Source organism: Ziziphus jujuba, chromosome 12 (assembly GCF_031755915.1).
Source record: "Ziziphus jujuba cultivar Dongzao chromosome 12, ASM3175591v1".
Taxonomy (NCBI): domain Eukaryota; kingdom Viridiplantae; phylum Streptophyta; class Magnoliopsida; order Rosales; family Rhamnaceae; genus Ziziphus; species Ziziphus jujuba.
In genome coordinates this window covers 11,447,358-11,471,040 of record NC_083390.1, presented here as the reverse complement: position 1 = coordinate 11,471,040, position 23,683 = coordinate 11,447,358, and the positions used below count along the sequence as shown (strand labels likewise).

Genomic DNA, 23,683 nt, shown 5'->3' with positions numbered 1-23,683 from the left:
TCATCAAAGAAAATTAAGAAGGTAGACATTTCAACTAAAGGAAACCTTTTTGATCAACACTTGTTATTTTGTTTTTCGTTTGTACAATTATCTTTCGCAGAGCAACTGCTGCAATATGCTGGAAAGATGGATGCATTTCGCCTCTTATATGTGACATATATATGTAATAATTTTGTGACACCAACTTCGTTACATTGTAGACCACTTTCTACTGTATTCACATTTTGTTTTTTAGTTCATGTTATTTATAAAGAATAAAAAAATCAAAAGTAAAAAGAAAAGAGAATGAAGAAACCTAGTATAATGTGTCAGCCAGAACGAAAGAAAAGATGTTAAAATCCAAGAAGAAGAGGTATATCGAAGTCTTTACATCTTTGAAGAAAAAAAACAGCCTAAATTTATAATTCCTACATATAGGGAAATCACATTTCATTACAAATTTGGAAACTAATATTATTTGATGTACTAAGTGACAATAGAAAATAAGAATTGGATGAATTCCCACTAATTCACTTGCTTTCGCATTTCCTCAACACTCACTCCTCCTACCAAACATGATACTTGTTGTTTTTGCCGCTTTACTTGATGAGAGAACTAAGAAGTGAGACAAAAATCAACTAGGAATTATGATTGTACTTTTTCAACTAGAAATTATGATTATACTTTTTGTTTCTCCGAAAGTATTAACATTTCTAGGTTGTCAAATGAAATCTCAAGACATCAAATCCTGCTCCACTAAAATTATTTTGACATTCCATACCATTATATTAATCAATTTTAAAGAGTAAACAATAAATGAGATCCAACAGATGAACTTAAAGAATGGAAACCTGTTTGATCAAATTCCAATAGTATCAAAAAAAAAGTAACAGATGCGTAATCAATTGAAAGATCCCATTAGGATACATGGAAATACAAAAATAGAATGCTCAGAAATTTAGCCCATGAATTCCATCAATTAATGTAATCAGTACATGAGCCAAAGTCCAAGATAACAACCTCTCAGAACTTTATTTCCTCTCTTGAAGACAAAGCAGAGAAAATTAAAGAAAATGAAACCCATATGACTAGTCCTGTGTTCTTAAAATAGCTTCATCAAGCGCTATTGATGACCTACAAATGTGTTGGTAATCCAAATTATTAAATCTATTCCTGTGCTACAAGATGCCAACCTTTGAAATTTCTGATGTCACTAAAAATGGGGGAAGACAAATTCAATGGAAGAAAATATAAATAAAAGTTTTGAAAAGAAATTAAGAAAAAGAAAAAAATACTCAAGACCTCCTTCCAAGAAAATATTCAATTGAATCTTGAGTAAAATCCGAAATTCTTCCCCATCCTACCCCAACCAAAAGGGAAAATAACCACAACGAATCAAGGGAAAATTACCAATTAGCAAGACTCCTGTGTCGACTGACAAGCCAATCTTATAAATCCATGGCAGTGAGGCACCAACAAAAGTAAACGAGGCACCACCAAAATCAAACTCCTCAGCATCCCATCACAGCACAATTATAGACAAAGTTGGGCGATTGCTTTCTTCCAAGCAATTTCCACTCTGGAGGACCTTCACCTGGCGCCCATGCATTGAGTTCAATGAAACCTTCAGCCTGAGACCTAGGTCCACCAATGACAATAAGCTGATTTCCACATGCCCTAAAGGCAAGGCCCCAACCATTCATTGATCCCGCTCGAGCAGGCAAATCCCCCACTTTATTCCACTTCTTTTCCTTTTTATCGTATTTCCTCACTGACATCTCTGCATAATCGGCTGCATACAACTCATTATTTACCACTGCAACCAGAGGTGGTGCCTCAGCCGTTGCAGGCATCCCAGCATTGGCAGCAGCACTCCGGCCAGGGGACATGTTAGGGATTTCTGTCCATGTTCTGGCTTTCAAATCATACTCTTCTCCGCATGTAAGAACCTTCGATTCACTACCCCCAATTCCTCCTATTACATAAAATTTCCCATCCATGAAAACCCCCGAACACATTTTCCGTGGTTTATTCATGTTTGGGAGTGTCTCCCAAGTTTGGGTCTCGGAGTTATATAGCTCTGCAGACCTCAATATATTTCCCTGTGAATCACAACCTCCTGCCAAAATTGCTATTTCTCCAAGGCTGGCAGACCCAAACAAGCATCTTGGAGCATTCATCTTCATACCAGAAGACCAAGAGTTTGTCAAAATACTATATCTATATATGACAAAGGACATCTCCAGCTTACCAAATACAAGAAGCTCCGTGCCCACAGCCAATGATTCCTTATCTGAACACATGAAGCATTCATTAGTAGTCATCCTCGGCAACCGCATCCACCTTTGACGAAAGGGATCAAAGGCTTCCCATTCAAGGAGGTGGCAAGAGAAGTAAACCCAATGCTCAACAACACCGTTCTTCCTCCTCAGTTTATATAGCTCTCCGGTTCTGACTAATGAACGAAAACTCCTGTTCAATGAAGCAATGGAACCATAATCAGACCTCGAACAACGAATTAGGCAGCTTATCAAGTTGTCAGGACCCATGCGACTGATAGCGGACTCGGACTCCGAAGAATCGCCAGCATGACTCTGGTTATAGGATTGCTCACGCGAAGCTTGAGTTGTTTCAACTCTCTCACAAGAATCCAATAGCTTTAATGACTTCCTTTGAGGCTGTTCATCATCACCATCAGATTCTAATGGACGTTTGCCATTTCCATCATCAACTTCAAGCCGACGACTATAAGTCATGTAAGCACACTTGCTTTCTGGCTGGCAGGTGCTCGAAAACAAACTCAAAACCAGACAGGACCGATTCTCCAACATGTCTCCGTGAAACCCAAATCAATATATAAAGGAACCAGATTCACAACCAAAAAATAAAAAAATACCCAATTCGATCCCTCTTTTGCTGAATCACAAAGACAAATTCCACGGCAAAATTTCTCACAAATCCAAGCCCCCAAGTCCCTCAGAAACTCGGTCAATCCTAATCAGAGAGAATTAAAACAAATTTTATTCAAAAAAAAAAAAAATAATCGATTTTTCTTCTTTTAAAAGCAGAAGTAAAATCGGAAAAAAAAAAAAAGTAATTGTTAACCATTGATTGAATGCAAGAACTAAAACCCAGAAACGGAAAATAGAAAATTTTGGAGAATTTCTAACCTTTAGCCGTATATCTGAAATGTTCACCGATCTGAATCCCATATAAGTACGATCCAGATGACTTTTTTTGTGGGGAAAAATAAAAAACCAATCTTCCAATGAATTCGTTTTTATGTTTTAAAAAGAAAAAAGGTCAAATTGCCTATTATATGAACCAATTTGGTCATAGAGAAAAAGAACCCATAACCCCCCACAAATGAATTTTTTATTCAACGATTTTTCAATCCTCTACATGAAAATAAAAAACAAAAAACACTGAACAGATCTTAGTATTCCCAACATGTATATATTGAAAAAATTCCGCAACTTTTTCCCACTGCCACAAATCCAATGGAAAACCCAAAAAAAAAAAAAAAAAAAAAAAACCCAAACCTTCCAAAATACAAAATTTAGATCTGTTTTCAATTCTTTATCTCAATGTTTGATCAAAAAAACAAAACAAAACCCACTTTGTATCCAACTAGTTTTCTCACATAACAAACAAAGAAGAAAAAAATTAATTGTTAAAAAAAAAAACAAAAAGAAAGAAAAGAAAGAAAAAAGAAATGCGAGGGACTTACGGATTGGATAAGAAGAAAAAAAGGACCCGATTGGAATTTTGAAAATATAACACAACACAATCCCTCTCTCTCTCTCTCTCTTTTTTTTTTTTTTTCTCTCTGCTGTTTCTGTTTCTTGGTGTTTCTGCTTCTTTCTCTCTCTGTCTCTCTTACTTGTCCTTTGGATTCTCTCTGCAAATCAGAGGGAGCTTTGGCTTTGGCTTTTGGAGCATAATCTGTGGAGAGAGGTCCCCTTTATCTCTCTTAACCCATATTTTAATTTATAACTTATAATTTTCTTCCATAATTAATTTTTTCTTAATAACAAATTAAATTAATTAATACAATTTTTTATTTTTTATTTTTAAAAAGAAATTTACATTTTCAAGATCCTAACTTAATAAACTTCTTTTTTTTTATTTTTTTAAGAAAAAAAGAGAGAGAGAGAGAGAGTGAAGAGGAGGGTAAATGGTGGAAAGTGGGACCCACCCAAAAAAGGCTGAAAGAAGAGAAGAAAGAGGAGGGAAGTTCGCCGTCGTCGCCGTTATGTAACCGCTTACCGGGAAGCGCCGGTTGAGACACGTGTTGACTGGGGGTGGAATTAAAACTGTCCCTCTTGTAGTCTCTACGGAGAGAATATGACTTTGATTTCCGTTACCCCTACGCCTTTTGCGCCACTCCAAAAGAGTAATATTATTATTCTCATTTTCAATTTCTCGCCCCCCCCTTCTCCCGGTCAATTTATCGAATCCTTGTGGAGTGGTGGGATAATATACGACGCACAGTAAGGGATACCTGATACTCTCGGCCTTTTTATAATATATATATATATATATATATATTTTTTTTTTTTTGGGCTGAAATTTATAATATATATATATATATAATGACGGGTTAGGAATTTTAGGATTTTGTTGTAAACATTAAATGCACAATGTAATTTATCCACATTTGACCGGTCAAAAATACGAAATTATTTTGGAATAAAAATTTAATATTTATATTTTTATTAATAAAAAATTTATATTTGTTGTTGTAATTTATGTACAATTGACAATGTTTTTATTTTGACTGGTTAGGCAAAAGTCATCGTCATTATCATTTATCAGAATATGTGGTCAAAATCATACCATAAACATGCACCTCCTGCTCTTTTTCCTTTTTTTTCTTTTAAATTTTAAAATTTTAATATGAAAAATAATTTAATTACTATTTGGCACGTAAACAAACAATCGTCATTGTTGACGATAAATATTAAAATTCTTTTTTTTAAATAATGTAAAAGTAAGATAATTACTATTTGAAACAAATTGTAGTACTAAATATTTTTTGAGTGAAAATTAATAGTATCTTTTATATATAAATAGGAAAAATTATAAAATATTACTTCAATTTTCATTTATGTTTCAATTTGTCTCATAATTTTCTTTTAAAGCATCTTTAGTGATAGATTGATTTCTGTATGGTATAAAAATTTACATTATCTAAATTTAAATGACATTAATATATAGTTAATTTTAAAATTGTTTATAATATGGAGAAAGTTATTTATGGTTTTAATCGATCGTATATGTTTTATAAGGTTTATTTCTTTTTAAAAAATCACCTTTTTTAAGAAAATTTTGTTATTTCTATTGATATGTTTAATTATTATATTTAAATAGATTAAGTAAAAATTTATATTATTTATTTTTTTATTATAGGATTTTGGCACTAATGTCCTCGTTAGTTAAATATTTTTGCATTTTACCTCTTAAAGTAACCAATTAGCAACAATGTCTCTAGGAGTTTATAAACAATGCAACATCAATAAAAAGTTTTCTTACTACCTTTTATTTGTTTAACTTCGAGAAAATGTATAACCGAAATGAAAATTCTATCCTTATTAATATAATTTAGCGGTTAAAATGTTAAAATTATAAAAGTTTTGAACTCATGTGCACCGATTACAAACTTTTGGATTTGGTAGTACTATTTTGAAGACAAGGAGAACATAGATGCCAAAATTCCTTCATTATATGATTACTCATCTATATTTAAATTTATTAAAAATATGATTAAGATAAGATACATATATAAGTAAAGATAATATAATTTATTAAAAATATGCATTTGAAAGCGGAGGAATTGATATTCAATAAATATCTTCAAAATTAAAATGTAACAAATATAGAAATAGTTATTTTTCCTACATCTATCTAGTCCACTTTGGTTATTGAACATCTTATTTAGAGTCTAAAGGTTTTATCCATTGGAATCTATGTGATAAAGAATTTAAAAGGTCTTAAAGCTTGAGTGGCACAGCATTTATTAATTGATAATGTTTATTTAAATTTCTTCTTCAATAAGTCATGTTCATAATTTTAAATAAAATAACTTGATATCCTAAAAAAGAGGTTGTGAAATGATAAAAAAAAAAAAAAAAAGGAGAGAGAAAAGGTTGAATGTGTAATTTACATCGTGTAAAGATTTTCTACAAATAAAGGGTTTATTAAATAGTTTTTATTATTATTAGTTTTTTTTTTTTTTTGGGCGTATAATCTTGATAGACTTCTTGTACAACACCATTGGAGAAATTTTTTTTTTTTTAAAGGATGTCTATCCATCTAATATGGCAAAGGTTTCTTTCGATTAGCAGAACCAATAGACATTCTATTGGAGATGCTCTCCAATAATATTATCTCTTTTTCAAATCAAATGAAATTTCAATTTTATGATTGTAAAAACAAAAATTGTTCCTTATAAATGCTTAAAAAATTTATATTTTCCATTTAAAAGCATTGTTTATAATTTTTAATCAATCATTTGTTTAGTTGTTTATGAAACAATAATGCTAAAATTACTAAAATATTTATCATATTTATTTACCAAATATGTGACTAATGATGTACCAATATTTATTTTATTTTTTTATATACTTATTCATTCAAGGGTTTAATTATCAATATTGAAAATTTATAAATATGTCCACCAATAATATATTAACATGTATCATTTGAGAAATATTTTGATGTTTGTAAAATTATTATTTATGAAGTATTATTTTGACAAAAATGCTATAGGATAAAAGCACAACCAAAGGTGTTTTTGAAAGAACTTTAATAAGCATTTATTTTGCATAACTTATTTTTTGTAGCACTTTTATTAATAAGTACTTCATAAAATAAGTAATAAAATATTTTACTATACATAATAAAAAAAAATACTTTTAAATTTGTATTTAGTATATTTATATTTTAACTAATGCATTGAAAGCATATTTTTTATTATCCTAAAATCCTTATTTGGAAAATTACCAATGTTGATGCTTCTCTTATAAGCACCTAAAGTGCTTTTTTATTTTCTTCTTATGCAAAATGTATTTCCTAATATTTTGTCAAACAAATAATCAAGGGTTTTTGTTTCTTTTTCTTTTCTTTAAGTTTTTATTTTAGCTCCAAAAAGCATAAAAAATAAACAGTAAATAAAAACATGAAAAAGCACTACTTAATGCATTCTAAAAATTCTTGCAACAGTATTCTTTCTTTAATCTCGAAAACGACTTATACTTTTAACAAAATCGTTGATAATCACAATCATTGTAATAAAATTAGGGATAACTTAAATTAAACCCTTTTAAATTATTTAACACTTACAAACCCTTTTAAATTATTAAAATAATAAATAAACCCCTCAACCTTTTTTTTTTATGAAGAGCCCCTCAACTGTTTTTATGTATAACAACTTGCTCCCTTTAAATCAATTTAATACTAAGAAATTATTTTATTTCGACAAACATACCTCTCCTATCCTTTTTCCAAATAATCTAATCCAAAATTTTTTTACTGTCTAAATAAAAATAATATTTTCTTAAAAAAATGAAAAAGAATATCAAGATTAATTCATTGAATTTATTCATTATTGGCACTTATATAATTTAATTTTTTTATAATTTTTTATAAGTAGAAATGTCAACGAGATGGGATGGGTTCTGTCCTCGCGGTTTTTTCTGTTTTTTTTAGGCGGGATGGGGACAGGGATTCTCTAATCGGAATGGTTTTTCCTGCTTTTTTTTTTTATCATTCATATAATTGTTTTTGAAAATTTTATATAATTTTTTTATGAATAAAATATAAATAAATTGACCAAAATGCAATAAAAATATACTAAAATACATCGATGTCGGTGGCCAAAGTTGAGGGCTTAGTATTAGAGCTTGTAAGAAAAGAAAAAAATAATGTTTTACATAAATGAACTCGAAAAAAATTTAAATATATATATATATCGGGCCCCGTTCGGGGCGGGATGTTTATTCCCTGTCCCCGCTCCATCCCCGTCCCCGATTCGGATTTTAAACCTTTGCTCCGAGTCTGCCTCATATTTCCGATTTTTCGAAGAAAAACCGCTCTGTTAGGGACCGTGCACCACGAGGATCGAGTCATGTAGGGCAGATTACCATTCCTATTTATAAGGATAATTTTGTTTTGATGTGTATTCCTGTTTTTCCACTTTCTTATTGGGAAGAGTTTTCCATACAAAATTTTTGGATAAAGATATTTAGTAATAATTTAGTCTTTTCAATTTATGTAAACTAAATGTTCATATTTATCTTTTTAAATTTTTTTAAATATTTTATATTTATATCTAAATAGCTTCTATTTTTTTACCTAGATTATTGATTGCTTCCAAAATATTCTTTCACTCTCCTCAATCTCAATCATTTATCTCTCTCCTTAATCCCCAATTATTCATTTTATTTTTTTTACCTTTTTGTTTGTATTATTATTATTATTATTAGTACTTTGAAATAGATTTTTATATTTTTAAAAGATCTTTATGATATATTATTTAAATAATTAAATGATGAAGTTGAAGAATCCTTTACAAGATCGACGAAAGAAACATTTCTTATATAAATATATATAAACTCTTTTTTTAGAAGAAAAAACGTATAATTTTTTGTGCAAAAAATCATTAAAGTCATGAAGCTATGTTTTATATATATTAATTTTTTTCTTAGTGAGACGAAAAGAAAATATTTATGTACTTAAATTAGGGATTAGAAATCAAACAAGAGAGAAAAAAAGCATTTGAACTTAACTAGGAGAGAATAAGGAGAAATTTTAGTAATAATAAATAATTTAGGTAAACAATAAATGATATTTGAATATGGATATAAAATATTTAAAGATTTTCAAACATAGATATGAATCTTTAAATTAAATTAATTAAAGATATTTGTCAAAAATATCTCTGTTAAAAAAATTTGTATGAGCAATACTGCCCTTTTTTATTTGTAAGCTTTTATTAATTTGAGGGGGTTTTCTGCAATATTAAAGAATTATCTGTAATTATTACATAGTTTAAGGACGTTTTGTGTAATTGACCCTAAAATTATATATGTATTTTATTTATTTATTGCATGTGGGATATTATTTAATTATATATTTTTGATTATGATCTATTTGTTTTAATTTTTTCCTTTCAAAATTATCATAACCTGAGTAAAAATATTATTACTTTTTAAAAAATAAATAATAATAGTAATTATTATTATTATGTGTGATTTTTATGAAAATTTTGTTATGTGCTATATATTATATTAGTAATGTTATTGATATGAAATTAGTTATTAAATAATACGTAGTAAAATATTATTGATCGACATATTTATATAAATTAAATATAAAAAAATAAATTTTTAAATAAATAAATAAATAAATTATAAAAATAAATTAATTAAATATTATTATATTATTTAATAAATAGATTTAATATAAACTTTAACGTTATTAATATTATAATATAGAGAATTGCTGTAGAGTGAGAATATCCGTATGTTATGGAGTAAGAACCGTAAAAAGGAGATGTGCCGTTAACCTACAAAGACTTTCTTTATTTTTATTAATGAAACTGTGCGTGGCACCCATTTTCAACCAAAAAAAAAAATAAAGAAAAAGAAAAAACCAGCAAAAAAGAACCTGCAACTCTAGCTCCAGCTCCAGAATCTCTAAACCAGTAGCAGCTCAAGCTCACCCTCGTTCTTCTCTGCCACCAGCATGTTCCTCTCTACCATCTTTGGCCTCTTTTCATAGTAATTTCATTTTCGTAGTTACTTAATTTTTGAAGAAGAGGGTGAACAAGTTCAAAAGGTCACAGAGTGACCTCAAGATCTCTGTTACGGTATAACCTCTGCTATATTTGATTTTTTGATTGTAATTATTGCTCAATAACACTATACGAGAGTTAGTTTTATAGCGTAAGAATTTTTTTTTTGTTTAAAGCTATGAAATTAAAATTTTTGGTAAACTTTTTGGATTTTTTTCTTTTCAACTATTGTTGCAAGGTGGGGATTGACATTTTTATATGACCCCAGTTACTCTTAAGCAAATAATTTCTATTTAGTTTTCTTATTAATTTTTTAATTCTATTGATAAAAATTTTCTGTTTTTGTTCATGGTGAATTTGATTCACCTGGAATGAAGAGAGATTTGATGATAACTTATGACGTCCAGTTTTACTTGCATGATTTATGTAATATGGTGTATTTCAATGATAATGATTATTTGATATTTTTTTTTTTTTTTTTGACAATGAGTGCCACGCACCGTTTCATTAAACCAAAGTCTACAGTTTTGTGTTTTTATTTTTTTTGTTAAAAATGGGTGCCACACAACATTTCATTAATTAAAAAAAAAAAAAAATCTCTGCAAGTTAATGGCACGTGTACTTGTCATAGTGTCATAGTTCTCATTCCATAACGTGTGAACATTCTTATTCTGCAGTAATTCTCTTAGATGATATATATTATATATATATATATATATTTTATGTATGGAATTAAAGATTTCAAATTTGGGCGGTCGTGAACCACAAAACCCCGTGTCTGACTGAAGGGAAGACTTTGATTACGTGTGGAAATACGTTGATTTCCTTGTTACATTATAATATAAAGAGAGAGAGAGAGAGGTATGAGTTGTCATTTTAAGTTTAAACAGCACTTTGATGAACTTTAACTGTACCAAGATTCTGAATAATCATTTCCACTTTTAATTATAAAATTCCAACAATATGTAGACTTAACTTATGTATATGGTCGGCTTCACACTTTCTTCCTTCCCATCAGTATCAAACACCACCAATGTTTATCAATCATCATCATTTTCTCTCTTCCTCCGCCTAGCTTTTCCTCTTTTTATTTCCTCATTTTCCTATATTATTTTTTTATTTTTAACATCTATGAAAAAAAAAAATATATATATATATATATTTCCTTTCTAATATCCCAAATTTGCCTTTATTCAATGATATTCCTTATGAATCTCTGATTTTTAAAGTACCAACTTCAGTTTGATGGACTATGCAAATGGTGAAGATTGATATGAAACTAATGGTTTTGTTATTCTATTTTATACCATTTTCAATTATTATATGCAAGTTAAATCAAATAATTTATAGTTGTGGATAACGATAAATTAAGATGTAAATTTTATAAGATAATTATTTAGACATTTAATTATGAATGATTTATAATATATTCATGTACTAATTACATAAAAAATTCTTCCAATTTAATGGATATGATTGTAATAATAGATTAAAAAAATATTTTAAAACTGTTTAAAAGATAAATAAAATTCAAGTAAAACAAAACGGCCAACAAAAGTTTAACTGGACTCAAGCCAAATTTCAAAGAAACAAAATGACATAATCATATAATATTACCCAACAAATTTTCTGTTTTTTTAATTTTTAATTTTTAAATCCCAAATTGGAGCTTTCTGTCGACAGCTCCAACTCTCCAAAGCACGAGTCAAAACGTCAAATCGCTTAAAGGGTGTGAAACTCATACATGGTTTTTCATACGTTTGGTTCATCCCAGGCAATTATCAATGTCCAAACTTGTAAATAAAATTCCCAATTTGACCATGCATAATTAATTAAAAAAATTCACAGCAAGGACAATATTATAATTTTAACTGGACGGTTTCATCCAGTTTATTGACAAGGTCAATGTAAATCCCAAATTATACTAAATTAAATTATCTTTCGAGAAAGATATTGGGACGCTAATAATCTGTTTTGGACGTGTCCTAATCTGATTGCTTTTTTATAATTCAAAACCTCATCTTTTACACCAATTACCTAACAAAATAATGGTGACCAAAATAAAATTTTTCAACCAAAAAAAAAAAAAAAAAAAAAAAAGAAAAAAAAAGAGAAAATCTGGCTGTGGACAGATTTCTGGGTCAGCTCCTTGGTGGGATGTGGTTCCATACCGTCACACACATACATTCACAAACCGGCAAGTGGTCCCACCGACATTTTTTTTTAATTTTCCTGCCTTATAATAAGACTATCAATAATATTCACATCACACGGCCCAAAACCAGCCGCTAGTTTCACGAGATTTTGACCATCTAAACAAAGTCGCATACATTAAATTAATTAATTATTACATTTTTAATTTTTTTTCCCAAAAAAAAAGAGTTGAATAGTATTTTGTTTTTGGTACAAAAATACCAAAGAAGGAAAAAAAATAAATAAATAAAATTTTGGGTTAAGTCATTCTTTAAAGAAAACGTCAAAGCTTATGACTACTATGCGAAAAGACACATTTGATGCGTGAAGTCAAGCTAAAAGGTGGGCTTTCAGTTAGGGTAATTTGGGAATTTAAAAATTGTTATTGTTATTGTTATTATTTGTGGGTTGGTGAAGTTAGTTTGTTAAAATTACTTTTTGAGGAGGAGGGGTATGATTGTGTTTTTGCGTGTCTGACTTGACGGCGTCGTCGAGGACCGAAAGGGGACCAATGAGTGGCTCGTGCGGCGCATGTGATTGAAAGCAAGGAAGGAAGGAAGACTTTCCAAAATACGCACGCATACATTCACACACGTGACTGGATAGATTGATTTTTGGGTAAGCGCGAGACCATAGAAGGCAAAAGCATCGCTCTAGGAATGCGAGCCACGTGTCGGCGCACGTGGTAAGCTCTTATAAGTGGGCGCTAAATTGTTCAAAAAGCCCGTATACTTTTTTTTTCTTTTGTTTTTAATTATAGTTTTTGATTAATTATAGTTTTCAATAATGTTTGGATCTGACAAATCGGTTAATAAATAATATGATAAAATATTATTGGATTTTTTTATAAATTTAAAATTTATTTATTTTTTTAATATTAAAGATGAAAAAAATTCTAATCCATATTATTATTACAGATAACAAGGAATTTTACTATTATTTTGTCTGGGTAAAAACTTTAGAATAAAATTTTTTGAAAAAAAATATTTTTCATCGATGATAATAAAATACTAATGAATTTAGGTGAGTGATAATTTAATTGACTACAATAAAAATGTTCATTTTTCAATATTAAAAAACAAAATAAATTAATTGTTTCCAATTGATAATTATTGTATAAACAACGATTCCATTAGTGATCATGGTTATTGATGATAAATTTCTATCTCCTATCATACCTTCTGATAAAAAAGAAAAGTTTGGCATATAATTTTGATGTCCTACTATGGTACCTTTAATTTTATTTACACGGCCACCTCCAAGGCCCTATTGACTTTGCCTAAATCTATTTATTAAACAATATGGCTATTACCCAAAAAAAAAAAAAAAGGAACAATATGGCAGGATATTATTATTATTATTATTTATTATTATTCTTTTTAAAAAAAAGGTGGTAGGATATATGTATATATATATATATATAATATATTATGGGAAAGTAGCAAGATATTATTAGATTCACTTTATATAGATTAGGCTATAATTTTTTGTCCACCCTAGCAAAATGCCTTTAATAGTTTTATTTATACGGCCGCCTCTACGGCTCAATTAAATTTGCATAATATAATTTATTTATGAATCATCAAAAAAATAATAGTGGTACACATGGGAGAATGTCCGTCTGTGCCGGCTTTTGCTTCCATTTTTTTTTTATTTATGAAAAAAATATAAAACATGAGAAAAATGACGATGATCATGACCGTCCACATGTTTTATCAAACATTTATGATTTGCAAATGAAGATAGGCACTTTGTTTGGTGGTTTATGACTATACAAACCCCAAAAAGCAGTTTTGGGTGTTTTAGCAGGCGCAGATATTGGTCTCCATATTCTCCCTTTTGATGAAGTGGGTGATTCCACTCTCAAAAAATTTATGCACCATTTTTGTTTGATAAAAAGTGCTTTTTATTTTATATTTTTGGTGAAGATAAAAAGCAGTTTATTTTGTTTCATCCTAGTGATTTTTTAAGTGGGTGATTTCCACTCTTTTTATTTTTTATTTTTTAGTGTGTGTGTGTGTTCAATTTGATTGTGATTTTCAATTTGGTTGTGATTTTGGCAGTAATTCTATAGAACACATTAGTCATTTAAGGGGGAGGAAAAAAAAAAAAAAACTATGTGGGAGGTTGTCAAGTTCATCAATTTCTAACAAAAGGCACTCTTTGAATTTCATTTTGATTGTTGCTAAAAATATTAATTTCCTCTCTCTGAGTAACAAACACCGAGAATTAGAATCTAAAGTACAATCCAAAAAACTACCAAAAAAATGGACATAAATTTAAGCAAAACATAGCCATTAAAAGTGGTTTGTTAATTTACTAATGCAATGAGTTGTTAGAACCAATAAAAAATTACTTAATCCATTTGAATGGATGCCACACCCAAATGTATAATTACTATCTTTTTGTATCATTTTAATGCTATAACATTTCCTATTTGTTGTTCACTTTAGTTTTCCCATATTTTTTCACACTCCAAAGATAAAACAGTCGCATTTATTTATCCCATTGGAAGGGCCTTATTCTCCTTTTTCTTGGGTCAAACACAATGTGAAAAAACTAAACTATTATATTGGGGTATTAGTCAATTGTCTTGAACACAATTACTAGTTTTTTAAAATATTCATTTTTCTAAACATTTCTTACAAAACCAAATTGTTAATGACTAATGAGAGTTAAAAATGTGTTGGATAAGATCAAAAGTAGAAGGAAGAGGCTAATGTAGGAAGCATGCAAGAAAAGGCAAAGTTTGCAAATAGCTTCCATAGTGGGAAGATTTGTAGATAGGAAACTTTATTTTACATTATTTATACAGTTTTGATAAGATAAAAGATTTATAGAAAAGAATATGAAAGAAAACAATTAAAAACTATCATATGTATAATTTAATTGATTTGACGGTTATGGATAATTATTTTTTATAATTATTTTTATAAATTTTTTACTATATCAAATTTTTATATATATATATATATATATATTTTTTTTTAGTTGGAGAAATTTATTTTTATAAATCAATACATGTAAAATATGGTATTACGAGCTATTTATAATAAATACTAAATACTCATATTATAAGATTCACGATACTTTATATAAATATATATATATTTGCTGAAGTTCTTGCTTACTCGATGGACCTAAAAAAACAACTTTTGGGGCTCTGTGAATTATTGATTCACATACTTTATAGGGTACACATAAATGTTAGATTTATATTCTACGTGATCATTAAAAATTACACATACGTGTAAAATACCTTCTCTATTTGGAGACAATGAAAAAGAGAAAGGAGATGTGAATCTAAAAAAAGGTGAGAAAAGTCCTAAACATGCCACGTGCAAACATCATCTTTATAGAGCTTAAAAAAAGGAAAATTAATAATAATTGAAGAAATAAATGTGTAAACATGGTAGAATAATAAAACAAACTTCAAAACCAAGCAACTCCACTATCTCCAACCCACGAAAAAGATTCTCGCGTGCACTAAGCCTTTTTTTTAATAATCCCCCTCATGAACCGAGGCAACATTTTTTCCAATGCTGCTTAGACACGTGTCGATCACTTGTGTAAAGACGTGTGGTCATGTGAAGCATTATTGGACGGTGAGAAAAGATGTTCAATGGCTAATTGCACCTCTCAAAGACATGTATGTATCAGCACAAAAATTAAGCTAATTATATACAAATACTAAGGAAATGAGCAGAAAAAGAAGACCCAATTTCCAAAAGAGCTTCAATACCAATTCCGTCATTGACTTGAATAAATATAATATATGTATTATATTTTATATAAAGATGTGTGCATTGTCTTTTGTATATATTGTCGCACTACTGTACACGCAATCTAGCAAGCAGTGAGTTTGATCTCTCAGTGACAAATTGGCAGAAAAAAAGGGTTGTAAGTGTATATGTATGTATATATATATATATAGTAGTTATACGATGTACATATACATAGCAAAAATTGATATTGTATATGGTTAGTTTCATTTGTCTGTTTTTTGGCATATGATTTAGGAAGAACCCCAAGGGACATTATTTAACCCAATAATAGGGAGAGTTGGGAGGATGTGGTGTTTATATATAAATTGAGTCTCTTTTATATAAATTAAGTAACTAGTTTTTATTTTAAGAATAAAACGGTTAGAGAATTTGAACATGATTATTATTTAAAAAAATAATAATTTTGTCATTAAACTATCTCCGATCAAACAGTTTAGTAGCTAGTTTCTTCCCATTGTATAGTGTTTTATTTTATTTTTTTTCCAAAAAAAAAAAAAAAAGTATTTGGGTTGGAGAAACGGTGGTGGTGGTGGTGCTGAGGAGGGTATAGCTTTAATTTGCCTTTGTTTTGGAGTGCAAGAGAAGTGAATTGTGGAGAGGGGGGGCTACCATGTGAGATGTATGGTTGTTTGCATGACATAGATTGCATGTTAGTTTGGGTTTTATCTGTCAAGGGCCCATTGTAACATCATATGAGGGTGGTTTAAAAATCAATCTTTGTAAAGTAATGCCATCCCATTATCAGTTCATTCATGGGTATTAAAAGTAATTGACATATTCCAATCTATTTAATACCTCCTTTTTCCTTTTTTTTTTTTTTTTTTTTTTGGAAAAAAAGTTGAAAATTAATTGGAAGAAATGGATTTTCTTAAGCAAAGGGAAACAATGTAAGCGATAAGATATTATCAAATGGAGGGTTTCTTGAGGTACAATAAATAGTGGAAAAATCAAACAACTAGTTTTTTTGTTTTTTTCAACTGTCACCATTTAATTGGTAAAATATAATGGGTTCACTATTGATAGAGAAGATTTAAATAAAACCAATTAATAATCGTTTTTCTTTGGTTGATTCACTGGTGACTGATATCAATATTTTTGGTAAAAAATCAAATTGTTGAAGGATGTAGATTATAGAGATGGCAGATAGGAAGTGTTAATTGTGAATATAAGGGAAAAATAGAAGTTGGAAGAGAGCGAGAGAAGGAGAGAAAGTATTTGAGTAGAGGAAGAGGAATGGAAGTCAAATAATAAGCATAAAGAGCCAAATGATAAGGTCAAGAGAAGAGACGTATTCCTTGTGCTCTCCTCCATTTCCACAAGAAAGAATATTATCTCAAAAAAAAACATTGTTAGGCAAACGTCACCTTCACCTCCCTTCCCTTTACTTTCTCTCTCTAATTTTTTTTTCTCTCTCTATGAATTTTTGATTTTTGATATGCATACCATCCTCCTCTACAATGTCATGGCCTTATGTCGTCTTCATACATATTGAAGAGGGGAACAAGAAATCCGTGAATTTCGCCAAACCAAAGTGAACCGACTTTGATCATAAGAACAACAAGAAAATTTTTAAAAAAAAAAAAAAAAAAAAAGAAGAAGAAGAAGAAAAAAAGTGTCTAAAGGAAAGAAAAGAAAGAAATACCCTATTCCCTAGATACTGGTTTAATTTAAACGACCACATTAATGACAATGACTTTGATCCATTCAGGGATTGGAAAAAGATACACCATTACAGTATAAATAAAATAAAATAATTTTAAAGAAGAAGCATTTTTTTTTTTTTTAATGTTTTTGAAGCTTTTGCCAATCTCTATTTTCTTTCCACTCGAATATATATATATATATATATAGCTTCTTTTTGTCACCCTTCATTTAGCTTTTGGCTTCTTAGAAAGGTCAAATATTAGAAGTATTTTTTTTCCCCTATTTAATGACATGACTTAGAACACTTCGCCTGTCAAATTTATATGACCTATGCACGCACCTACATATACATATACATATATATATATATATATATATATAATCTTTTACCAACTTTCTTTCACTTTATATTGAGAAATATAATGATATGATAAATGTTTTCAACTAAAATTTTAATTTTAAATTCGTACTAACTTGTTATGTTATAAAATATGTCTTATGGAAAAACAGTTATATATACAACTATATTTAAATTAAATATTAATATTAAGAATAACATCACGAGATTTCTTTTTGTTTTGGATTATATATATTCGAAATTCTTTGTATAGATTTTATTTTTTAAAAATAAAATTTTAATATATTATTAAATTTATATTATATTTTTTTTAAATTTGATATTCTAATTTTTGATGTGATCTAAAATTATTAGATTTTTTTAATCTAAACTTGACTCTCTCTCTCTCTCTATATATATATATAATTCATCCCATGGAGATAGTTCTCAACTTAATTATTATAGAAAATAAGTTGACATGAATATCTAAGGCACCCAACAGTCTTTTGTTTTTTTTTTTTTTTAATTATTTTTTTCTACCCCCTTCACCAATTTGGTTTTAATTTCTAACATTTATTGTTTATTTAAGTAAATTTTTTAAAACTAAAAACTTAATATTGAAAAATGAACCCATATCTAAGCTCCGCCAATTTAATTATCATAAGAATTTTTAGTGTTCACATTATTATGTTTATCAAAATAAGCTTGAACTTTCTGCCAGTAAATTAATTTTGTACTACATATATACGCCCAATGGAAGGAACATGAAAAATAAAAAGGTGAGGGTGATTCCAAACTTGAAGCCTAAAATAACCCACCTCTCCAAATCGTGGATTGCTCCTAATTAGTAGAGCATCATTTTAGTTGAGTGCCACAGCATTAGATTTGATTCAAGTTATTAGAATTTTTCTGATGATTCAAGATCACTACTTGTGCTTTGCGTGTATTGCGTGTGAGTCTAAGCTTGTCAATGACCATATATACAGTCCATTTATGGTGCGGACGGTTCTCATGTGGACCACAGTATTAATGACAGTTTTTTATAGTATTGGTGACGATTTTTTAAAAAACTATCGTTAATACTATAAAAAATCGTCACTAATACTGCAGTCCTCATGCGGACCGTCCTCACCATAAAATTTCCATATATATATATATTCACAAGGTTCTTGCAGGACAGGTGGAGATTGAAGATTAATTGAGAGGCTTTTTTTTTTTTAATTTTTTTAATTTTCCTGATTTTTGTATGTATACATATAATATTTGCAAATGGTTTTTGTTTTATCAAGGAAACCATTATTAGAAAAATAATAGCAGATCAGTGGGGTTGAGACACACCATGTTGGGGATCACTTTATCTTCATTTTTTGGGAGGAAATTCTCAATCACATCATGCCGTGTCAAGAAAACTTAAGATGGTTGGGGGAACTTTTCATTTATTTTCCCCCTTAAAAATTCAATATGATGTTTAATCAACTGCGTCTAATTATATATTTACATATATATATAAACCAGTATACGTTTTTTTTCCTACCTGAACCTAATTATATATATTTATTTTCCATACACTCTAAAGCTAAATTTATATACGACTCCAGCAAAAATTTAAAAAAAAAAAAAATTGTGGGAAGCAAACAAAAATGGGGTTGCGTGTGAACAAATGGTGGTTGGAAGTCTCATGCGTCCACTTATGTCTTTCTCTCTAAATATGTAGGTCAATTAATGGGATATATGTTACCAAATTTTATGTGATATTCCATCCATTCTCACTGTCTTAACTCATTACAGAAGTGGGTCATCTCCTTCAGTTTGTTGTCACACTCTATTAAGTTTATTATTATTTATATTTTTTTAGACAATTGCTGAATCTACTTGAACATGTCCTTCCCAAATATTAAAAATCAGTCATATTCATTGAGTTTCATAGTCTTTGTACCCATAAAATAAAGTACATATACAGAATTTTGGCAAAGTAGATAAGGCAAAATAGTACGTATGTGTGTATTGATTGGTTAATTTAACTGAATTTGTCTTTACTCATAAAGTGCCAAATTGAATAGAAAAAATGTACAGTTTGGTTAGAAAGCTTCATTACCATATGGAAGAGAATGTCGTTGGTTGTCTTTTTATTTTTTTATTTATTTTTAAATAAGATAAGCTTTTTCTTTGTTTGGGTGTTTTGATTGAATACGTAAAGATTGATTTTCGGCTGGTAAAGATGTTTGGTAATGATCCGCGACTCTCTGTTAAGGATTGAATTGAATAAGAAAGAAAATTATAGGCGGCGAAGGAAATATTTAGAGGAGTTCTTCTTTTTCGGCTTATACGGATAGAGGGTTTGTTGTCCAAACCAAGCCAAAATTTTTATTCTCTTTTGTGGATATCCATGTTGTATTGTTGTTGAGAGTTGAAAACTTTTACTTTTCATTGCTTTGAATACCAAAAATGCCTTTTTTTTTTTTAAGACCTTTTTTGCCTTTCTAGAAATGATCGTCGGCAATTGGAACAAAACTAGATAACTACTTTACTTTTATTTTTTCAATTCATTTTTGGAACTACTATTATTTTGGGGGTTCTTTGGAGGTTAGAGAAACAGATAGTATAAGGTATTTGATAATGTCTCGTAAGAAAAAGGGTTGTGGAGAACATGCCACACACGTAAAGTTTTCTTCACCCATTTAAATAATTCAAGAAAAGTGAAAAAAAAAAAAAAGACAAGAAAAGACAAAATAATTAAAAAAAGGAAAATAGGTTGGGCCGGCTAATTTATCCAATTGCCTGCCGGCCCATCATGGCCCGGCTACCCTAAATATTGGAGTTTGGAAGAAAATAATGCAATGCATGCAACCATCAGAATCTGGTTCTTTGTGGAATAAATATGCTGATTTTGATTGACAAACAGATAGTGCAATTGTTTTAGATTAAAAGGGCGTTTGCAATATAGAGAGGAATAAAATTACCACCATTGCTGGCCAAAACATGTTCACCAAAAAGGAAAAAAAAAGAAAAAGTCTTTTTAGTCTTATCAAAATGTGGCACATATGCCCTAATAAGGAATTTCAATTGACATGAACAAATGCTAGAAGGGAATTACAACACCATCCATAAAAGTGATTTTTTTCCCCCTTTCTATGCAATGAAGTCAGACAAGATATATAACCAACCAAGATTAATTGCATTGAAATTGTTTGCAAAAAATGATCTTGATAGGAACTATTTGGTAGTCCACCTTAGAATCAATTGAATAGGGGATTAGTTTTGAAAATCTATTATGTGATAGGATGCTGAAGAATACTTATGATTGAGAATTTGTGATGTTGATGCCAAAACTGCTGCTTGCCCTTTGTTTATTATGCTAATGTCATTTGTCATTTCAGAAATCCTCTATCCATTTTTTGCCTAGTGTTTAGAGAGAGAGAGAGAGAGAGAGAGAGAGAGAGAGAGAGAGAGAATAGGTAAATTATGCCATAAATTGAACGTGCCCACTTTTGGAATTGGATTTTTGACATAGTTTTGAGAAGTTATTTACTTAATTTGTCTTTTGCAAGTTTGTTTGGGTTATGAGCCATGTAGAAAAAAGGTGGTCCTCTTTTGTACTAATTAAACTATTTTATTGGTGAAAGCCCTGGTCCTGATTGAAGGCTATGATAGGAAGTTTTTATCAACTAAGTTGGCAAATTTGCATCCTCAATTTGAATATTATCCAAGGATTTACAACTATATATTTGGAATAAGATTCAAAATCAGAGAAAGGAAAAATCAACATCACTGTTTTTATTTTTGACACTTGAAAATGACTCTACATAGCTGAATTGAACGTGAATTTTTTTTTTTCCCTTAAAAAAAGAATTCAACACGGTTTTTTTGAACAAAGAACAACATGTTAAACAACGCAAAATAGGATGATAAGAATAACCAGGCTGTATACAATTTCTTTTTGGTGTATTTAGAAATGTATACAAGATATATGGTTAAGACTTCAAGTTTAGGCTTGAATACAAAACTTTAGCCCAGCCTAGATCCTAACAACCAAATAGAACTTAACTAGGAAATAGAAGGGTTGGCATGGAAACCAATGGAAAAAGGATTTTATACTAACCAAAACACCAAAAAAAAAATCCTGTACAAATTTATACCCCCAATGTCCAGCTGAAGAGATATACATTCCCATCTCAAATTTAAAATTTTTGTCCACTCTTTGTTCAAAAAGTGAAAAATTTTCTTTCCGCCTTTATTCATTTAATATTGCAATATATATATGTTTTTTTAAATGGTTCATTCTTTCTCTCTCTCTCTCTCTCTCTCTCTCTCTCACAACTGCCCAATAGGATCCCTTATCCATTAATTACATATATTTAAACTTATATTTAAATTTTATTTTTCATCTCTCTCTCTCACTCTCTGTCTCTTGCATGAAATCCCCCAATATTGCTGTTCATTCATCGTACCCAATAATTACTTACTAATTTTTAATTTATTAATTTTTGTTAGTCGTTTCTCTATCTTCATAGTATGTTATATATATATATATATATATATAAGAACTGGTTGTTTTGTTTTTTGGATAATTGACCACTGGTAGAGAAAAAAGGAAAAAAATGAAGCTGAATCTGAAGGTCTGTGCTATGGAGATTAATGATAATCCATAAATATCTCAATTTATCAAAGTCGAAAATCTTGATTAAAAGTTGAAATATGTTTTAATACTAGTGGATTAAACTACATGCATGTTTTTACCAAGATATATATTTTTCAAATAGGTTCTGATAATTATAATTGCTCCATTCACAAGTATTAACAATTACAATTACCAATTTAATAAATACAATCACATAAAAAAATATCATTCCATTAATAATTTCATCTAAATACAAAATGCATTTAAACTATAAATACAAAACTGTGTAAAATTGAAAGAAAATACACATTTTAATTGTTCTTTATGCAACGATACTAATGATAATTTATAACCAATTTGGCTATAGTTTTATGGGAGTTAGTGTTCATCCATGTGCATCTGCAATCAATGAAGTTCATCGGTTAAGTTGCTTCAAGTATAATGAACTAGAGTTTCTTACAATATTCAATCACTATTGACAGACTCATGACTTTGGCAATAATTACAGTGAAAGTTTGAAAACCCTTATAGTGTTTTAGGAAAATTCCGTCAATTTTAGGACAATTGAATACTAAGTTAGTAGATTTTGACCTAGCCCCTTCTATCGCTAACAATTCAAATGTTTGGCAGTTAAATACAAAAGTAGGAAAAGAAGAAGTCAGAGGCAAGGGTTAGAGGTACCAATGAGTGTGGTTGTAGAGTATGGAATCGAATCCAAGATATTGTAGGGTACGAAATTGAATCCAATATAAAAATGCTTTACTTGTTTTTTGAAGACACAGGTGAGTGTCCAAAGGACACTTTAATCAAAGTGCATGTCTTGTAAAAAAGCCTTAAATGTAAATTTGTTTATTAGTTTAACACCCAATAGATGGTTGTGGATTGAGTAGATAACATTATTAAACAATGTGTCGAGAGTAAGATGTGAAGTGACAAAGAACTTAGAATGAAAATGGCAAGACGAAAATGTTTTCCATACAATGAAAAAAATATTTGGATAGATTGTAATCCTCGCAATCTGTGGTATTGGGAAGTCTAGCCATGTTGAAATGCATTATGATTTGAGGTAGATTTGATAAGTGGTTGTGGTTTCAATTTGTAATTTTTTTTTTTTAATTTGAACAGCAAAGTATATGAGGATGATTAGAAAATTATAAAGAAAATTTTAGGAAATATATGAGATCATATTTTATCGAAATTTCTAAGCTATTAATAAGCAAAAACAAGTAATATTAGGATCCAAAACTTAAAAGGCACAGGCTACATTTAAATTGGCATACATGATTCAATTTTTGATAACTTAAACATTAAATATATAATAATTTGCCAGA

General features: G+C 29.2%; 1 protein-coding gene across 2 annotated transcripts; it reads right to left on the bottom strand.

The window, feature by feature from the left end:
* Positions 1 to 854: 854 nt before the first annotated feature.
* Positions 855 to 3,977, bottom strand: LOC107429004 (F-box/kelch-repeat protein SKIP11). 2 transcript variants are annotated; one of them, XM_016039613.4, is made up of 2 exons: positions 3,150 to 3,977; positions 855 to 2,973 (listed from the first exon to the last, which is right to left on the bottom strand). In XM_016039613.4, exon 2 carries the CDS (start codon positions 2,808 to 2,810, stop codon positions 1,491 to 1,493), a length of 1,320 nt encoding a protein of 439 aa, XP_015895099.3. In that variant the 5' UTR covers positions 2,811 to 2,973; positions 3,150 to 3,977; the 3' UTR covers positions 855 to 1,490. The 2 variants fall into 2 exon arrangements, with proteins under 2 accessions (XP_015895099.3, XP_015895101.3); XM_016039615.4 differs by having other exon boundaries at positions 3,710 to 3,977.
* Between the last annotated feature and the right edge of the window lie 19,706 nt (positions 3,978 to 23,683).